At 42.9% G+C, this 16327-nt stretch overlaps 1 protein-coding gene across 2 annotated transcripts in view; it reads right to left on the bottom strand.

The window, feature by feature from the left end:
* ZFAND3 (zinc finger AN1-type containing 3) overlaps nt 1-15563 on the bottom strand; it is a 335919-nt gene extending 320356 nt beyond the window's left edge. Inside the window, exon 1 of one of the 2 annotated variants that reach the window (XM_024122138.3) lies at nt 15227-15563. In XM_024122138.3, the coding sequence (XP_023977906.1) occupies nt 15227-15297 (71 nt within the window). In that variant the 5' untranslated portion in view covers nt 15298-15563. The remainder of the gene's footprint in view (nt 1-15226) is intronic. The other variant, XM_028479770.2, reaches the window with a different exon arrangement.
* Nucleotides 15564-16327: the final 764 nt, after the last annotated feature.

Raw genomic sequence — 16327 nt, 5'->3', positions numbered from 1 at the left:
TTCCTTAAAAAACTAAAAATAGAATTACCCTATGACACAGCAATCCCACTACTGGGCATATACCCAGAGAAAACCATAATTCAAAAAGACACATGCACCCCAATGTTCATTGCAGCACTATTTACAATAGCCAGGTCATGGAAGCAACCTAAATGCCCATCAACAGACGAATGGATAAAGAAGATGTGGTACATGTACACAATGGAATATTACTCAGCCATAAAAAGGAACGAAATTGGGTCATTTGTAGAGACGTGGACGGATCTAGAGACTGTCATACAGAGTGAAGTCAGTCAGAAAGAGAAAAACAAATATCGTATATTAACGCATATATGTGGAACCTAGAAAATGGTACAGATGAACCGGTTTGCAGAGCAGAAATTGAGAAACAGAAGTTGAGAAAATACGTATGGACACCAAGGGGGGAAAGCAGCTGGGGGGTGAGGGTGGTGGTGTGATGAATTTGGAGACTGGGATTGACATGTATACACTGATGTGTATAAAATGGATGACTAATACAAACCTGCTGTATAAATAAATAAATTTAATTTAATTTAAAAAAATAGAACATGTCATGGGTAAGGAAGTTAATTATCTAAAGTTCAGCATAGCTTTAATTTCTTTTCTTCCAAGTAAAATTCTATTTTATTTATTTCAAAATGTTATTATAGTATGTTAATTTTTGCTCTGTCCTTTTATCTGCAAATAAATATTCTGTGTCTAGAATAAAGCTCATAAAAAAATTAAATTAAATTTTAAAAACAATAAAAGATACAAAAAAGCAACAATAAACAAGTGGGACTACATCAAATTAAAAGGCTTCTTCTGCACAGCAAAGGAAACCTTTAACAAAATGAAAAGGCAGTCTACAAATGGGAGAAAGTATCTGCAAATCATATATCTGATAAGGGGTTAACATTCAAAATATATAGAGAACTCATAACTCACTATCAAAAAAACAATCCAATTAAAAATGGGCAGATCTGAACATTTTTCCAAAGAAGACATACAGATGGCCAACAGGTACATGAAAAGATGCTCCACATCACTAATCATCAGGGAAATGCAACTCAAAACCACAATGAGATATCACCGCACACCATTAAGAACTGCTATTATCACAAAGACAAGAAATATCAAATGTTGGCAAGGACATGGAGAAAAGGGAATCCTTGTGCACTGTTGGTGGGAATGTAAATTGGTGTAGCTGCTACGGAAAACAGCATGGAGGTTCCTCAAAATATTAAAAAATTGATCTACCATATGATCCAGAAGAGAATGAAAACACTAATTCAGAAAGATATATGCACCCCATGTTCACTGCAACATTATTTACAACAGCCAAGCCATAGAAACAACCTAGATGTCCATTAATGGAGGAATGAACACAGAAAACGTGGGGTGTATGTATATGTATATATATACACACGTATATATGTTATATATATACACACACATATATACATACAATGAAATGTTATTTGGCCATTAAAAAGAATGTAAACCTGCCACTTGCAACAACATGGATGAACCTTGAGGGCATTATGCTAAGTGAAAATAAGTCAGAGGGAGAAAGACAAATGCTATATGATCTTACTTATATGTGGAATCTTTAGGGAAAAAAAGGTAGCATATAGAGAACAGATTGGTGGTTGGTGGTGGCAGGAGGTGGGGGCGTGAAATGAGTGAGGGGGTCAAAAGGTGCAAACTTCCAGTTATAAAATGAATGTCATGGGACTGTATTGTACAGCATGGTGACTATAGTTAATAATACTGTATTACATATTTGAAAGTTGCTAAGAGAGGAGACCTTAAAAGTTCTCATCACAAGAAAAAAAAATTTTTTTTTAAAGTTGCTTGGCAAAGTCCTTCAGAATTTCACCTTTTTTTATTTTTTGGCTGCACTGGGTCTTCGTTGCTGCACACGGGCTTTCTCTAGTTGCGGCGAGCGGGGGCTACTCTTCATTGCAGTGCACAGGCTTCTCATTGCTGTGGCTTCTCTTGTTGTGGAGCACGGGCTCTAGGCGCCTGGGCTTCAGTAGTTGTGGCAAGCGGGCACATTAGTTGTGGCTTGCAGGCTCTAGAACACAAGCTCAGTAGTTGTGGTGCACAGGCTTAGCTGCTCCACAGCATGTGGTATCTTCCCGAACCAGAGATCGAACTTGTGTCCCCTGCACTGGCAGGCAGATTCTTAACCACTGCGCCACCAGGGAAGTCCCGAAAAAAATTTTTGTAACTACGTATGGTGATGGATGTTAACTAGATGTTTTGTGGTGATCATTCTGCAATACCTACAAATATCAACTCATTATGTTGTACACCTGAAACTAATATAATGAGGTATCAATTATACCTCAATTTAAAAATACGATTAAAGTACACTGACATGCTATCTAATTCATCAAAATGTATACTCAACCTTTCTAAAACTAATCATGTCTTTCCCACAACATGCTCATCATCTTCCAGATGGAATCACTTCAACTTAAGAACTTCCAAAGTATAAACCTTCTTCTACCAAACCAAACTTCACACACCAGTGACAGATGGCATTTGTGCCTGCTTGTACAGTTTCACGATGGACTTAGAAATAAAGGGATTCACAAACGACCTTTCAAAAGCTAACTAGTGTGTAGGCAGAACTTCTATACCCACCATATGTGACTGACCATCTTTCACCCAGTTGCCCATGTCAGAAATCTTGCTGCCTCTCTTTTCCTTTCTACCCCCCTACCCCATCCCCCATCCAGTCTGTCTCTGCTCTTACACTCAAGCCCTCCTCTGCAGTCCCCACTGTCCTAGTGCTATGGAGTGAAATGTTTGTGCTCCCCCACCGGAATTCACATGTTGAATCCTAATGCCCAGTGTGATGGTATCTGGAGGTGAGGCCTTTGGGAAGCAATTAGATCATGAGGGCTCTGCTTAGATCATGGGATTAGTACCGTTATAAAACAGGCTAGAGAGAGGTCTCTCATCCCTTCCACCATGTAAGGTTATAATGAGAAGACAGCATCAATGAGGAAGCTGGCTCTCCTCAGACACCGAAGCCGCCGGAGCCGTGATCTTGGACTTCCCAGTCTCCAGAACTGCGAGAAACAAATTTCTGTTGTTTGTAAGCCACCAGTCTATGGTATTTTGTTATTACAGCCCAAATGGACTAAACTACCCAGGTTTCAGCCTACATTCATTCTCAGCTCTCCTACTACAGCATTCACTCAGGGTTGCTTTATCTAGGGTTCACAGACTCTATAATCCACATATCAAAATGCACTTAGACCTAACTGGTTTGCTTTGTAATCCTAAGTAATTTATTTTATGCATTGTCCTGAAAAGGGGGCTGCAGTCTTCACCAGACTGCCAAAGACATCCACAGCCCAAAAAGGTTTAAGGGCTCTAACTGGACTCTGCTTCCATGCTTATACCCTCCAACTCTCCTCCACACTGCTGCCAAGGTAAAGTTTTTGAAACATAAATATCATCCGTCATCCATACTTAAATCCTTAAATGGTACCAACTGCTTCCAGGATAAAATCTTAACTCAACCATCCAACAATCAAGTAGGTTTCATGACTGGCCCCTGCTCATCCCCCCAGCTTCATCTTGCCTCCCGCCACAAATGCAGCTAACATCCTGAGTTGAACCTGCAATTCCCTGAATTCAGCAAGCTTTCTCACTCCTCTCTGCCTTTGCATAAGCTGTTCCCCCTGCTTGGAAAGCCCTTCCTCACCACCTCCACATGGTTAACTCCTGCTCATCGTTTACTCCCAGCTTAAGCACCATCTCCTCAGAGAGCCCTCCTGGCCATCCTCCACTCCCAGTCTGGGTAAGATGCCCAGTCAGTGCTCTCACAGTACTCTGTGATGATCTCCCATAGCACTTTCCTCATGGTGTTCTGTCCATTTACTGTCTGCCACCCCTTCCACCCTGTGAGCTTTCTTAAGGCAGAAGCTAAAACAGTATAACATGCCTAGCAGAGCTCACAACACACATCAGAATGCTTAACAAATGCTTGCTGAACAAGGGATAGGCTCTGGAAAACAGCCAAACCAGCCAAAGTCCAGTCAGAAACCTCATCAACTAATGAGGTGACACCGGTCTGGAGATTACCATAAATGCAAATTGCCAGTTGAGGCAAGAAAGTTCTGCATCTATTAATCTGCCACCAATGCTCCTTCATTCAAGGCTGGGAAGTCAGCCCTTAATAAATTTAATTACCCTGGTCAGGCACTGTGCCAAGGGGCTTGACAGGCATTAGAGCTCACTAAACCTCAAAACAACTCTAGGATATTCTTTATTAAAGAAAAGAGGTAAACTGCCCAAAATCAAGCAGAAAGTTATAAAGTCAAGTTTTCAACCCAGGTCTTTGATTTCAAAGCCCATACCTAGCCACTGAGCTCAGCTGCTTTTCTGAGATGAGATATCAGCATGCCCTTCATCTTTGGAGGCATTCTGGAAGAGCCTAGGTTGGATGAGAGGGGACCCTTCATTAGCCTCACAGCAAATAAGAAAGGTCTTATTCCTCCAACAAACACTACACACTACTATTAAATTCTTTAAAATTTAATGTAACCTCCTCCATACGTATTCATTGAAAAATCTTTTAAATGGGAAGGGCTCATGAGAGTTTTCTCCCCCAAGAACAGCAAGTAAAGCAGGAAATGAGCAAAACTTTGTTGAACTCTCCACACCAGGCTTGGAGGTTGAAAAGGGAGACGAAAAATATCAATATATCCCAAGGAATGGAGTTGGCTGTGGCAATACCAATAAAGGAAAGAAGGCAGAGTCTCCACGGTCTGCTGCAGAGACACCACAAAGCACCATCCTTTAACTGGCTGAGAAGGCTTAGCAGAAGAAACAGCCCATGGGCTTCTAACAGATGGAACACCAATTTTGCTGAAAGCTGCTGCCACTTCCACTAAACTTTAGTTTGGAATGTGCACCACAGCTCTCATCCTATGATCTTTAGCACTTCCCTGTAAGACCTCTGGGGACTCACACCCTACACTTCAAGAAAAAACAGAATATTTTCTTTAATCTCACCCACACCACCTGTTCACATTAGTTTCTCGGGCCCTTACAGATGTGGTCACCTCTCATATTTTGACTAGAAGTTGGTGATCACAAAGCATCTTCATTCCTAATTACCACCACTCCACATTTCCCCATCCTCATCCCCCTTGCACCCCAGTTTCCCCCTTGACCACCTTGTGGTCTCTTCCAACTCACCTCCAAATCAGTTGTCTGATACTGTCCAGTGACTTTTCTGCATCCCAAATTTCAACACAAAACCAACACAGTCCATTCGTCCTGTCCCTAACTCCAACCAAAAACACATACAATGTAAGTATCTAATTTATCTACAAAGAAAACTATTCAGGTAAACCTAGGGGCCTTTCAACTATGGGATTATAAATATCTAGTCACCAGACAGCTTAAAACCAAGAAGAAGAAAATGCAGCCTTTAGGGACACATACTTCCACAGAAAAGGTTTCACTGTGACTATCATTTTCTAAATTAATCCATACTGATATTATTGAGATTATAAACCCCCAAAGAGACTCTTAGTATACATCATGTAACACTCCACACTTCCACTCAAGACTGTATCTTTATCACTTGTTACAGCAGCTGTTCCATGATTAGATCCTGCCCCACATTCAGTGAAGAAAAAGATTAGCTTTACAAATAAAATGCATAGTTTAAACACATCTTGAAAGTGCTACAGTACTGGGGGTGGGGGGGAGGGTGACATGAACAACAGGTAAAAGCTAATTAACAGTGATATATACACAGAAACAGGGAATACAGGCCTCAGAGAGTACATGATTATGTCCCCTAATCAACAAAAGAATAAAACAAAAGTTCCTCTAAGCAAGGATTTTTGTGGATCAACATGCAAAAACACATCTTTATTTTTAAAGGTGAGTAGCACAGCTCTGTGTTATGTTAAAAGGGAAAGGAAAGCTAGATAAAACTGTACAGGGTCATACACCGTGAAGATTTTGTATATACACGCAAAGTTTCATATGCAAACACAAAGACTTGAAAAACCGGGTTTTCTGAAATTCAGTGGCATCTGAAGAAAATGAAGAATACCATCCATCCATCCCCAGGACAGAAACCAGAAATCATAAATCTAGAAACAACATACACTGAAATACACCACACTCTCTCCCACCTCCAGTTTATTATTTCTTGCTGGTTAATACACACCTGGACAGTTAAGAACGACTGTATTATTCAATCTATTTTGTGTCTCATTTATTATGTTGAAAAAAAATTCTTTCAGGAGAGAACTTTCCCAGCACATCTATCTATATAAAGCACTGTAAAAAGGGCTGAAATTGAAAAACAATGACCTGAAATAGGCAGAGACTTTGAAAGCATGGACATGATCAGCAAAGCCCCCCACCCAATCTATGTTCTCCAAATTGCTGCCCCACTCTTCCCATTAGGTACCCATTAAGCTAGAGAAAACTTCTCACACCCTGTTCAGGAATGCTACCAGCACAACCATGTAAGAAAACCAAATGACTGCAGGAAGAGTATTTGCGATACTTTTGAATGATTAGAATACTTCTCCTTCCAGGAAGTGTGGCTAAGAGTGTGATTATTCATATAAATGCACTTCAACTTACCAGTGTGTAAGAGTCCAAGAGGTAGATAAGACATGAACAACTGTTACTCCATATCACTCCACTTCAGCAGAAAGAAATGAGAAAAGGCACTCCCCAGAAGGTCCCAAGTGCAACATCACCAACGTAACTCTTTACCAGGACATTAATGAGGCAGCAATGAGGCTAAATAGAGCCTGTCCACAAACCAGAAACACAAAATGCTGTGGTGTGGTCTGCCCTCATCCCCCCTTATCCCCCAACCAGCGTGGTCACAGTTGCAATCCATGATCTTTCCCAGGACATTCTTCTGCCCTAACACAAAACTGCCCCTGTCTATAATACAGGACATTTGGTACAGTTGAATGAACAAATTCAGTTAGCTAGTACTACATCTTCTTCCTACTGCATTCTTCCTTCCTCTGGTGAACAGCTGCAGCCACAACTTCAGATGTCAGGCACTGTTTGCAGCTCTGTTCCCTGGCCTCAAGGATGACATGGCATTTTCATTCATCCTGTTCCACTCCCTCAGTCTGGTACATCACAGGTCAGTTTGGTTTTGCCCACTGCTGCTGGATATTCCAACATACTCCACCTTCCCCTGTATAGAGGGACTTGAATTTACCAGAAAATCCAATGCATTTATCCTTAATCATATATCAAAAGCTGTCATGAGATTTACATTTGTGAATCTACAAAAGTCATAGTCCAAGGTGAATACCTTCAAAAATTCTCCCACTAAAGAGAAAAAAAAAAAAGAAAATAAAAAGATTCTGTATTAGTCCAACGTCTCCCTGTATAGGCCTCTGAGGTTGCCAGTTTAATAAACTTAAGAAAGGGGCAGGGCTTCCCTGGTGGCGCAGTGGTTGTGCGTCCGCCTGCCGATGCAGGGGAACAGAGTTCGCGCCCCGGTCCGGGAAGATCCCACATGCCCACATGCCACGGAGCGGCTAGGCTCGTGAGCCATGGCCGCTGAGGCTGCGCGTCCGGAGCCTGTGCTCCGCAACGGGAGAGGCCACAACAGAGGGAGGCCCGCATACCACAAAAAAAAAAAAAAAAAAAAAAAGAAAGAGGCAAAGATGACTGACCCAAAAGCTAACATGAAAAAAACAGTTCAAATTACAGACTAACTTGTACTGTACTGAAATTTTAATTCCCAAAACTGATCAAAGGAGCACTTCCCAGTAATGTGAATTAACAATAGGACTGCTTCCCCCCTTGGAAATAAAATATGTTGGAGCTGGGGGGAAAAAAACCAACAACACAGAGCTAAATTAAACAAGCCCCACATTTTCAGAATATGAGAGAAAACAGGGATCTAGAGAACTCACAAGAAAATAGGCTTGAATGTCAATTGTTTCTTTTTTCTTTTTTTTTTTTTTTTTTTGCTCAGCGCCCATGGCTCACGGGCCCAGCCGCTCCGCGGCATGTGGGATCCTCCCAGACCGGGGCGCGAACCCTGTTCCCCTGCATCGGCAGGCGGACGCGCAACCACTGCGCCACCAGGGAAGCCCTCAACTGTTTCTTAATAAAACTAGAAAAAAAAGAAAAAAAATAGACTTGAAAATCCTGGCTGCCTATCAGGTCAACATTCTAGAAGAGCACTGTCCAACAGAACTTTCTGGGAGGATGAAGTGTTCTATATCTGTGTTCCCCAACTAGGTAGCCACCAGCTACTGAGATAGAGTACTTAAAATATAGCTAGTATAACTCAAAACTGAATTTTTAATTTTATTTAATTTTAATTAGTATGAATTTAAACTGCTACATGTAGCTAGTGGCTACCATACTAGCCAGAACAATTCTAGAATGCAGTCTTAGATTCTGGTTATTAAAAACTTCAAATAAAGCTGCTTAACCTCCCTTCTGCATTGAATACACATAGGAAATTTCTTCCTTATATCTCAATATCTCATTCAGCAACATAATTTTGTTACATAGGGACCCAGCCCAAAGCAGGATCAGCCTGTTTCTCAAAGCCCCTACCAGAACCGAGAGACATCAGTGTCATCCACCCAGTTGGAATGAAGGCCCTCTTTTGCAACCCACTCTGATACAAAGTCCCACAACAAGCCTGAATCTGGACAGTTTTTAAAGTGTATGATTAAAATTATACAAGTTTTGAGTTGTGACTGGTCAAACTCCTACATGTAGCTTTGATAAGATACTGAACTTAACCTCTCTTCAAAAGAAAAAAGAACTTTTAACCTCAATCTTGACCTATAATTATTGTGGTAGTTCAAAACTTTGCATCAGTTTGCACAGACACACCTCCGTATGACCTAATAAAAAAATCCAAATTATATTAGTTCTCACCATCTTCATACTCTGCCCTCAATAAATAATATTTAATACACTAGGGTTTCATTTTTAAAAACTTTATTCAAAGAATTCTTAGCCCTCTGATTTTTCCAGCTAGAAAAAAGTTAACTTGTAAAAATTAATGTTAATTTTAATACTATTAAAGACTATGAAGAGATTTTTAGTCAAAATTTTCAGTAGACTTAAAGTGCTGTGTTCTCTTTTTTTGGGGGGGGGGCGATGAGGGGAGGAGAGTGGTGAATGGGAAGGAGAAGAATGAATGGGGAGGAGAAGAGAATTATACCAAAAGAGCCTATGTCCTATATGTTAACTGGATCTAACTCTAAAAAGCTATTGTCTCAAACCAATGTAAACAAAGAACATGTTTTCTTAAAAAATAAAATTATCTCCCCGTGTTCCATCACTGCAAAGGGGCAAATTTTTCTGGATACCCAAATGTAATCAGGAAAATGGGGCAGATAGATAAACGTATTGACAGTGAATACTTCATTTAAATCATGTTGCATCTTCAGATGCACACAAGACTCAAAAATGCAAAGTAAAACTGCATGACTCCTTGGTATTTACCCAAAGGAGTTGAAAACTTATGTCCACAAACACCTGCACATGGATGTTTATAGCAGCTTTATTCAAAATTGCCAACACTTGGAAGCAACTAAGATGTCCTTCAGTAGGTGAATGGATAAACTGTGATACATATAGACAATTGAATCTTAAAGTGCTAAAAAGAAATGAGCTATCAAGCCACAAAAAGACAAGGAGGAACCTTAAATGCATATTACTAAGTGAAAGAAGTCAATCTGGAAATGTTACATACTGTATGATACCAACTACATGACATTCTGGAAAAAGCAAAACGATGGGGTAAAAAGATGAGTGGTTGACAGGGGTTGGAAGGAGGGAGCGATGAATAGGTAAGAGCCACGAGGATTTTTAGGGCAGTGAAACTACTCTATATGACACTGTAATAGAAACATGTCACTATAATTCATCCAATCCCACAGACTGTACAACACCAAGAGTGAACCGCAGTGTAAACCATGGACTCTGGGTGATAATGACATGTCAATGTAGCTTCATCACTGTTACAAATGCACCTCTGTGGTGGGGATGCTGATAATAAGGGAGGCTGTGCATGGGAGGGAGCAGGGGGTATATGGGAAATCTCTGTACCCTACTCTCAATTGTGCTCTGAACCTAAAACTGCTCTAAAAATATAAAATCTTTAAAAAAAAAAAAAAAGTAAAACTGTACAAATGAGCTATTTTATGTTTAAGGTGGTTTTATAATCAGATGGATAATTAGTGACATCACTGGAATGAACATTCTACTGATTAGTGATTCATGCTGTGTTCATATGGAATTTGAAAGCCCAGGTTAAGCTGGTTGAAGTGTGGCAACATGTTCCAATTGGGAGACAGAGACTGATCAATCAAAAATGACTGTGAGGGCCACACACTACTAGGAGCCAAGCAAACTTGCCATATAACTCACAGAGTGACAGAAACAGAGTTCTACAGCAATTCCCAAAGCCTGGGCTCAGAGAAAATAAAAGAAACAATAAAAATAAATAAATAACTTCTGTTTAAGCTAACTAGTCAGGCTCTTGGTTGAATCAACTTTCTACTAGTAACCATTTCAGGAACAGAATTTATTTTGTGAGATTACTCTTGATCTCTGCCCTAACTCCATCTTTACTTAAAATTCATCATTATCTAGCAGATCTAGTTGGTAAGTAAAACGCTTCTCAACAGAATAGATCACAAAAATGAAATGTTAATAAAATCTATTTCCCTAAAGAAAATGTACCCATGTAATATTTCCTTTATGACATGATTGATTAGAAAATAAATCATGAACATCTTTTTTTTATCAAAACAATGAATCATTTACCTAATAAATCCCATATCTAAAATACTCCAGGGACTTCCCTGGTGGCACAGTGGTTAAGAATCCGCCTGCCAATGCAGGGGACACGGGTTCTAGTCCTGGTCCAGGAAGATCCCACATGCCGCAGAGCAACTAAGCCTGTGCGCCACAACTACAGAGTCTGTGCTCTAGAGCCCACAAGCCACAACTACTAAGCCCGCGTGCCTAGAGCCCGTGCTCCGCAACAAGAGAAGCCACCGCAATGAGAAGCCCGAGCACCGCAACGAAGAGTAGCCCCCACTCGCCGCAATTAGAGAAAACCCGCACGCAGCAACAAAGACTCAACGCAGCCAAAAATAAATAAAAAAATTTATTTTAAAAATAAAATAAAATACTCCATTATTCCCTAAATATCAGACTGAACACTTATGTCTACTATACTTTAAATTTACTTATGAAAAGAATAATACTTCTCAAAGTTCCCACTAAATTACATTGTGATAGAGATTGTCTCCAATTATAAAGGCAGAATATCAATAATTGTAATTAGATATTTATACTTAATACACAGAATTCGAAAATAAAGTCCATCTTTCCCCCATCCTAATTACCCGTTCTATCATCCTATAATACACTCAGGATATTCTTATTGTCTTCTTCCTGTCTTTTTTTAATAATACTCTAGGTCTGCTCTTTCAAAAACTTTTGAAAATATCTGTGAAGAATCTATATCCCTCAGTACATTTTGTAGCTCCAACTAATAGCATTTATATCTATATGATTTTAAAGTGCTTTTACATATGTATTTCAACTAAAGAAAATGCACCAATTGACTATTTCATTTCAGATTTGACAATTATAAACTAGCATGATTTTTTGCATGATTTTTTGCATGATTTACTGAATGCCTAAAATAAGCCAAGAAAATGCTCATGCTCATATTTCACTAAAAGTTTTAAGTCCATGTCTCAGGGAAAAAACCATTTATGGTCATTAACCCTAAAAACATTTATGTGCTATACAAACACCTTACAACTTTAGTAAATCTTCAACAATTTCCAAGGTAGCAAAGTTTCCCAGTGGTCTCTCTGTAACACATTAACTTAATTACCTACACTCAATTTCACAATATAAAACAAAGGAGAAAACTAGAAATTTTGAGTGCTCGAAGCACTAACACATTTGCACTGCATGCTCCTCTTGGCATTCTCCTTTCACATTGCAGTCCCACAAGACCCACCTGAAAGCTCTCCTATGTTAACCAACCCCCACTGATTGGTGTCCTGAGTGGACAAAGCTGGGCAGCAGCAAGTCCTCCTGCCTAAGTCACTAGAGAGAAGAGCAATCCTAAAGGAACTGCCTTTAGTCTGCTAGTACCAGAACATTCTGCTAAGAGGCTCCTCAGCAAAGGGCTGGGTGTGGGCCCTGGCTAGCTGACTTTACAGACCTGTGGCTTCCGCAGAGTGCAATGCTGACTAAAGTTTCTAGAGAACACACTCACCTTCATGCTCATGAAGGGAAAAGGCAAGTTACATCCTGAATGGCTTTGACATCTACTTCTCTCCATTCTCCCTGGCCACTATACAGGTATAGTAATCCCCTGGGCATCACTCCTGACAAGTTTTCTGTACCTCTGGACTTTACAACATGCCACAAACATACAGACACCACATTCACATTCACACACACACACACACACACTCACAATCATACCCACATACACAGGCCACCCTCAAGATCATCCAGTAATCTTTCACATTAAAGAAAATCACCTCACAACTCACTCAAAGTTCTTCAACAGCTCCCCAGTGCACTCAGGATAAAAATCCAAAGTCTTAAGCATCACATATGGGGCCCTGTATCACCAATTGCTCTCACCATCTCAGCCTCATTTCTAGCTGACCCCTCTCACAATCTACCAATCCTCTACAATGAACTTTCAGCTGATCAAATGTGTAGTGCTCTCTCTAACATCCAGGCCTTCATCCATGCTCTCCCCTCTGCCTGACAGAAAACACTCTCCTCCCTATCTATTTCCATTCTCTCCTAATCTTCCTGCAGGCTTAGGCTGGCATCACCCTCCAGGCTACCTTCCTCTAAATCCACCTCAACTGGAGTAGGTGCCCCTCCCAACAAATCCTATTCCAAGCCTAACACACTTCATTGTAACTGGTGTTTTTACTCCTCTATGCCCCATGCTCCCAGAGAATGGTGCCAGTGCCCCTCTTGTCTACCATAATATCGAGGCACTCAAATATTTGCTAAATACATTATAAGTTTACTTAATGAATATAACATGAATGTAGCCCATGCAATAAGGGAAACATGTTCAAAATCAGTCATGATATAATGGAAACTAGGCAGCAATTTCCTTATACTTTGCTATAAACTGCAAACTACACAGGCGCCTTTAGGAAAGGTTAAAACATTACACATTAAAAAGAACAGCTTCCACCATAAAGATATTACTTTCGCCTAACTCTTGTTAGGCAAATTGCAGTTCATAAAAAGTGCCATATTGAAAGTATCAAAAAAGCAGCCCTGGTTGCTTATAGGTCAACTTATAGGCCAAGTATGGCATCAGTGTAACTATTCCTCTCTACTACCAAACTCTCCTTGCATTACTCAGAACCTTGCTCAGTTTCTAAGTCTTGATGTAAACCTTTTAATGTGGGTTCCACTCATAATAATGGTCCCAAAGACATTAACATGTTGCCAGGAAATAGACCTCTGATACACCCTGGGCATAAGCTGCCAATGGCAGCTACTTTCTCTGAGCCACATGTCTTCTTATGAGTTACAATCTGAGGCTTGTGACAACAGATTTTTCCAGGGCAGCAGACTGATGTCATAAACGTGATGGTACTAAGCACTCTACAGAGCTCATTAGCTCCACCCTGAAATCCCTGAATGCAAAGGCAAGTTTCCCATCTATAAATAATGCCTCAGTTTTCCCATCTACAAATAAAGAGAGAATGGTTCCCACTTAAGATTCTTGTGGGAATTAGATTGCCTATGAAAGCACTTAGCAAGCAACACAATTATTTTCAAGTCAAAAAGAAGGGGAGACTATAAAACCTAAGATATTTTCACATCTTCAGAACTTCTGGTAACACCGTAACTTACTTTTCGCTAATATCCTTTCACCAAGAAATTTTTGAGAAAAAAAAGGCTGAAAGATGAGAAAATGAGATTTTTTTCTGTCATAACCTTTGGCTATGACAAACTCCACAGAAATCTACACTAAGATCCACTTTCTAATCTTTCTCTGCACTCCCAAAAACCAGACCCTTAATTTCTACCTCAATCATCCCTAGGATCTGAGAGACAGTAAAGATAAAATACTTCAATACATCTTCCCAAGATGCCCTCACCAGAAATAATCATTTCCTTACTGCCTCTATGCACCTCCAAATATACTGAATCTTTGGAAAATAAAACAAAAAAAAGATAAATCACAAAAGCTGGCCTTCAGAGTCTCCAGTTTCCTTACAAGATCTAGAATCATAAGTTATGATGGAGGCACCTGTCTGGTAAGAGGGGTGGCAATCCATAAAATCTCCAAGTGTAACAAGGAGAATTTAAACTGTAACTACAGGTGGAAAAGTTGATTTCCCACCTCAAATATTTTCACTCTAACACAGGATGGCCAAGCAATAATACAGGCTGGCCCAGGTGAATATTTTTATCATTTAAAAAAAAAAAATGGGGACGGAAGGGAATTTGAGCCAATTAAGCAAATTGGCTCTCACGTTCCTAAGCCAAGCTGACTTGAGGGTTTTTTTGACAAGGGAATCTTACAGACCTTCTAAAACAAACGTGTTTTAAATAAGGTGAGACCTCAACAGTCTTGTAACTTTACCCAAGCCTGGGTTCTGGGCCCGACTTTTAAAAATGGGTGACGTGTGAACAGCTTCCTAAAAGCAAATGGGGCACTAGGATATAATTTAGGAAGTGATGATGCAAGTCTCTGGGGGACAGGGAGGAGGGGAGGTGAAAAAGTCAGAGGAAATACCCTCCTGGTTCCTGGGCACCAGCTCATACCAAGGAGGGGAGGAAGGGCTGGCCTCCACAAGCCAAGGGAAGGGGGTACCCTAGCTCCACCGGGAGGTGCCAACGCCGCCCCCTCATCCCTGAACGCAGCCCTGCCCCCCTCACCAGTAGCCCGGGCGGCCCCTTTCGGCCCGAGCCTCTGGCAGGCGAGTCGCCGAGGGTGGCAGCGCACCCACGGCAGGGCCTTCTCTGCCCACCCCCAGCTCCTCACCCGGTGCCCCTCCCCAGGACGCGGCCCCTGCCCCCTCCCCGCAGGCCTGGCCTGGGCCCAGCCCCCAGGGTTCCGGCCTCCCCGGGCCGCGAGGCCTGCCCGGACAGCCCCGGCGCCCGCGCCCCGGCCCCCGCCCCCACCCAGCCGGGCACTTACCCCCAGAAGCCGCAGGGACAGCGAGGCGGCAGACTGGGCGCTTTGCTGCGCTCGCTCCCGGCATCTCCCATGGTGCTCGGCGGCGGCGGCGGAGCTCGGCGGCGGCAGCGGTGGCAGCGGCTGGGCCTGGGCCCCGCTCGAAGGAGGAGGAGGAGGAGGAGGAGGAGGAGGCGGAGGCGGCGGCGGCGTCGGGGGGCTCGGGGCGGGGGGAGGGGGAGGGAGCGGGCGCGCGGGCGGGCGCGAGTCCGGGGCTCCGAGCCGGGATTCCAGGCCGGTCAGCTGGAGGCGGGCCGCACCACTCGGCCTTCGGAGATGGGGGGGCCGGGGGGAGTAGAGGGAGGGGAGCTGAGGAGGTGGGGCGTACGGGTGAACCGAGGACCACGGGGGAGGAGGGAAGTCCCGGCGCCCTCGGCAGCTCCCACCGCCGCTCCCAGCCAGAGCGATGTCCCGTGCGGCGGCGCTGGGAAGGACCTGAGCGCCCCCCCCGCGGCTTTAGCGTAGCGGCGGCCGCTGTGAAGCCACGGGCCCCGCTCGCTCCGTAACACCCTCCCCTCCCTCGGAGGCTGCGCTGACCGGACAATGGCCGCTCCGCCCCCTCCCCTCCTCACGCACCCCTCCCAAGGAGTCACAATGGTCTCGCCGGGGGGAAGCCGCCGCCAAAGCCCAGCAGCTGATCAGCTGGGATGCGGGCGTGCCACTTTGTTCAGCGCCTCAAATGAAGAGGATGGGGCCGTGGGCAAAGCCGAGACCGTAGAACTATCACTCAGCGACGGGCCTCGGAGGCTTTCTTATTCTTGGAACTTTTAAAATCTTAAGGAAACTTACCTTCCCCTGTCTGAAGAAGGGGAGCAGGCTTCTGAATACTCTGGGGCACGTTACCTCCCCCCAAACGTGAATGGTACGCCCCAAGCGAGAGGGGGAGGAGCAGATTAGTTGTTTAGGGTTAGTTGAACCAGTCCCAGAGCGGCGGCCGAGCACCGCGCATGCGCTCGGAGAATCCCATTACCCGGCACGGGGAAGGGCCAGGAGGAGAGCTTCAGAACCCGGAAGTGGGGCTCGGTCTTCTTGGGGCTGCCGGGGTCTTCAGCTATCCGAGAGGTC

This window comes from Physeter macrocephalus, chromosome 18, assembly GCF_002837175.3.
Source record: "Physeter macrocephalus isolate SW-GA chromosome 18, ASM283717v5, whole genome shotgun sequence".
NCBI lineage: Eukaryota > Metazoa > Chordata > Mammalia > Artiodactyla > Physeteridae > Physeter > Physeter macrocephalus.
Note: the sequence above shows the minus strand (reverse complement) of the source record. Positions and strands in the feature narration are given on the sequence as shown.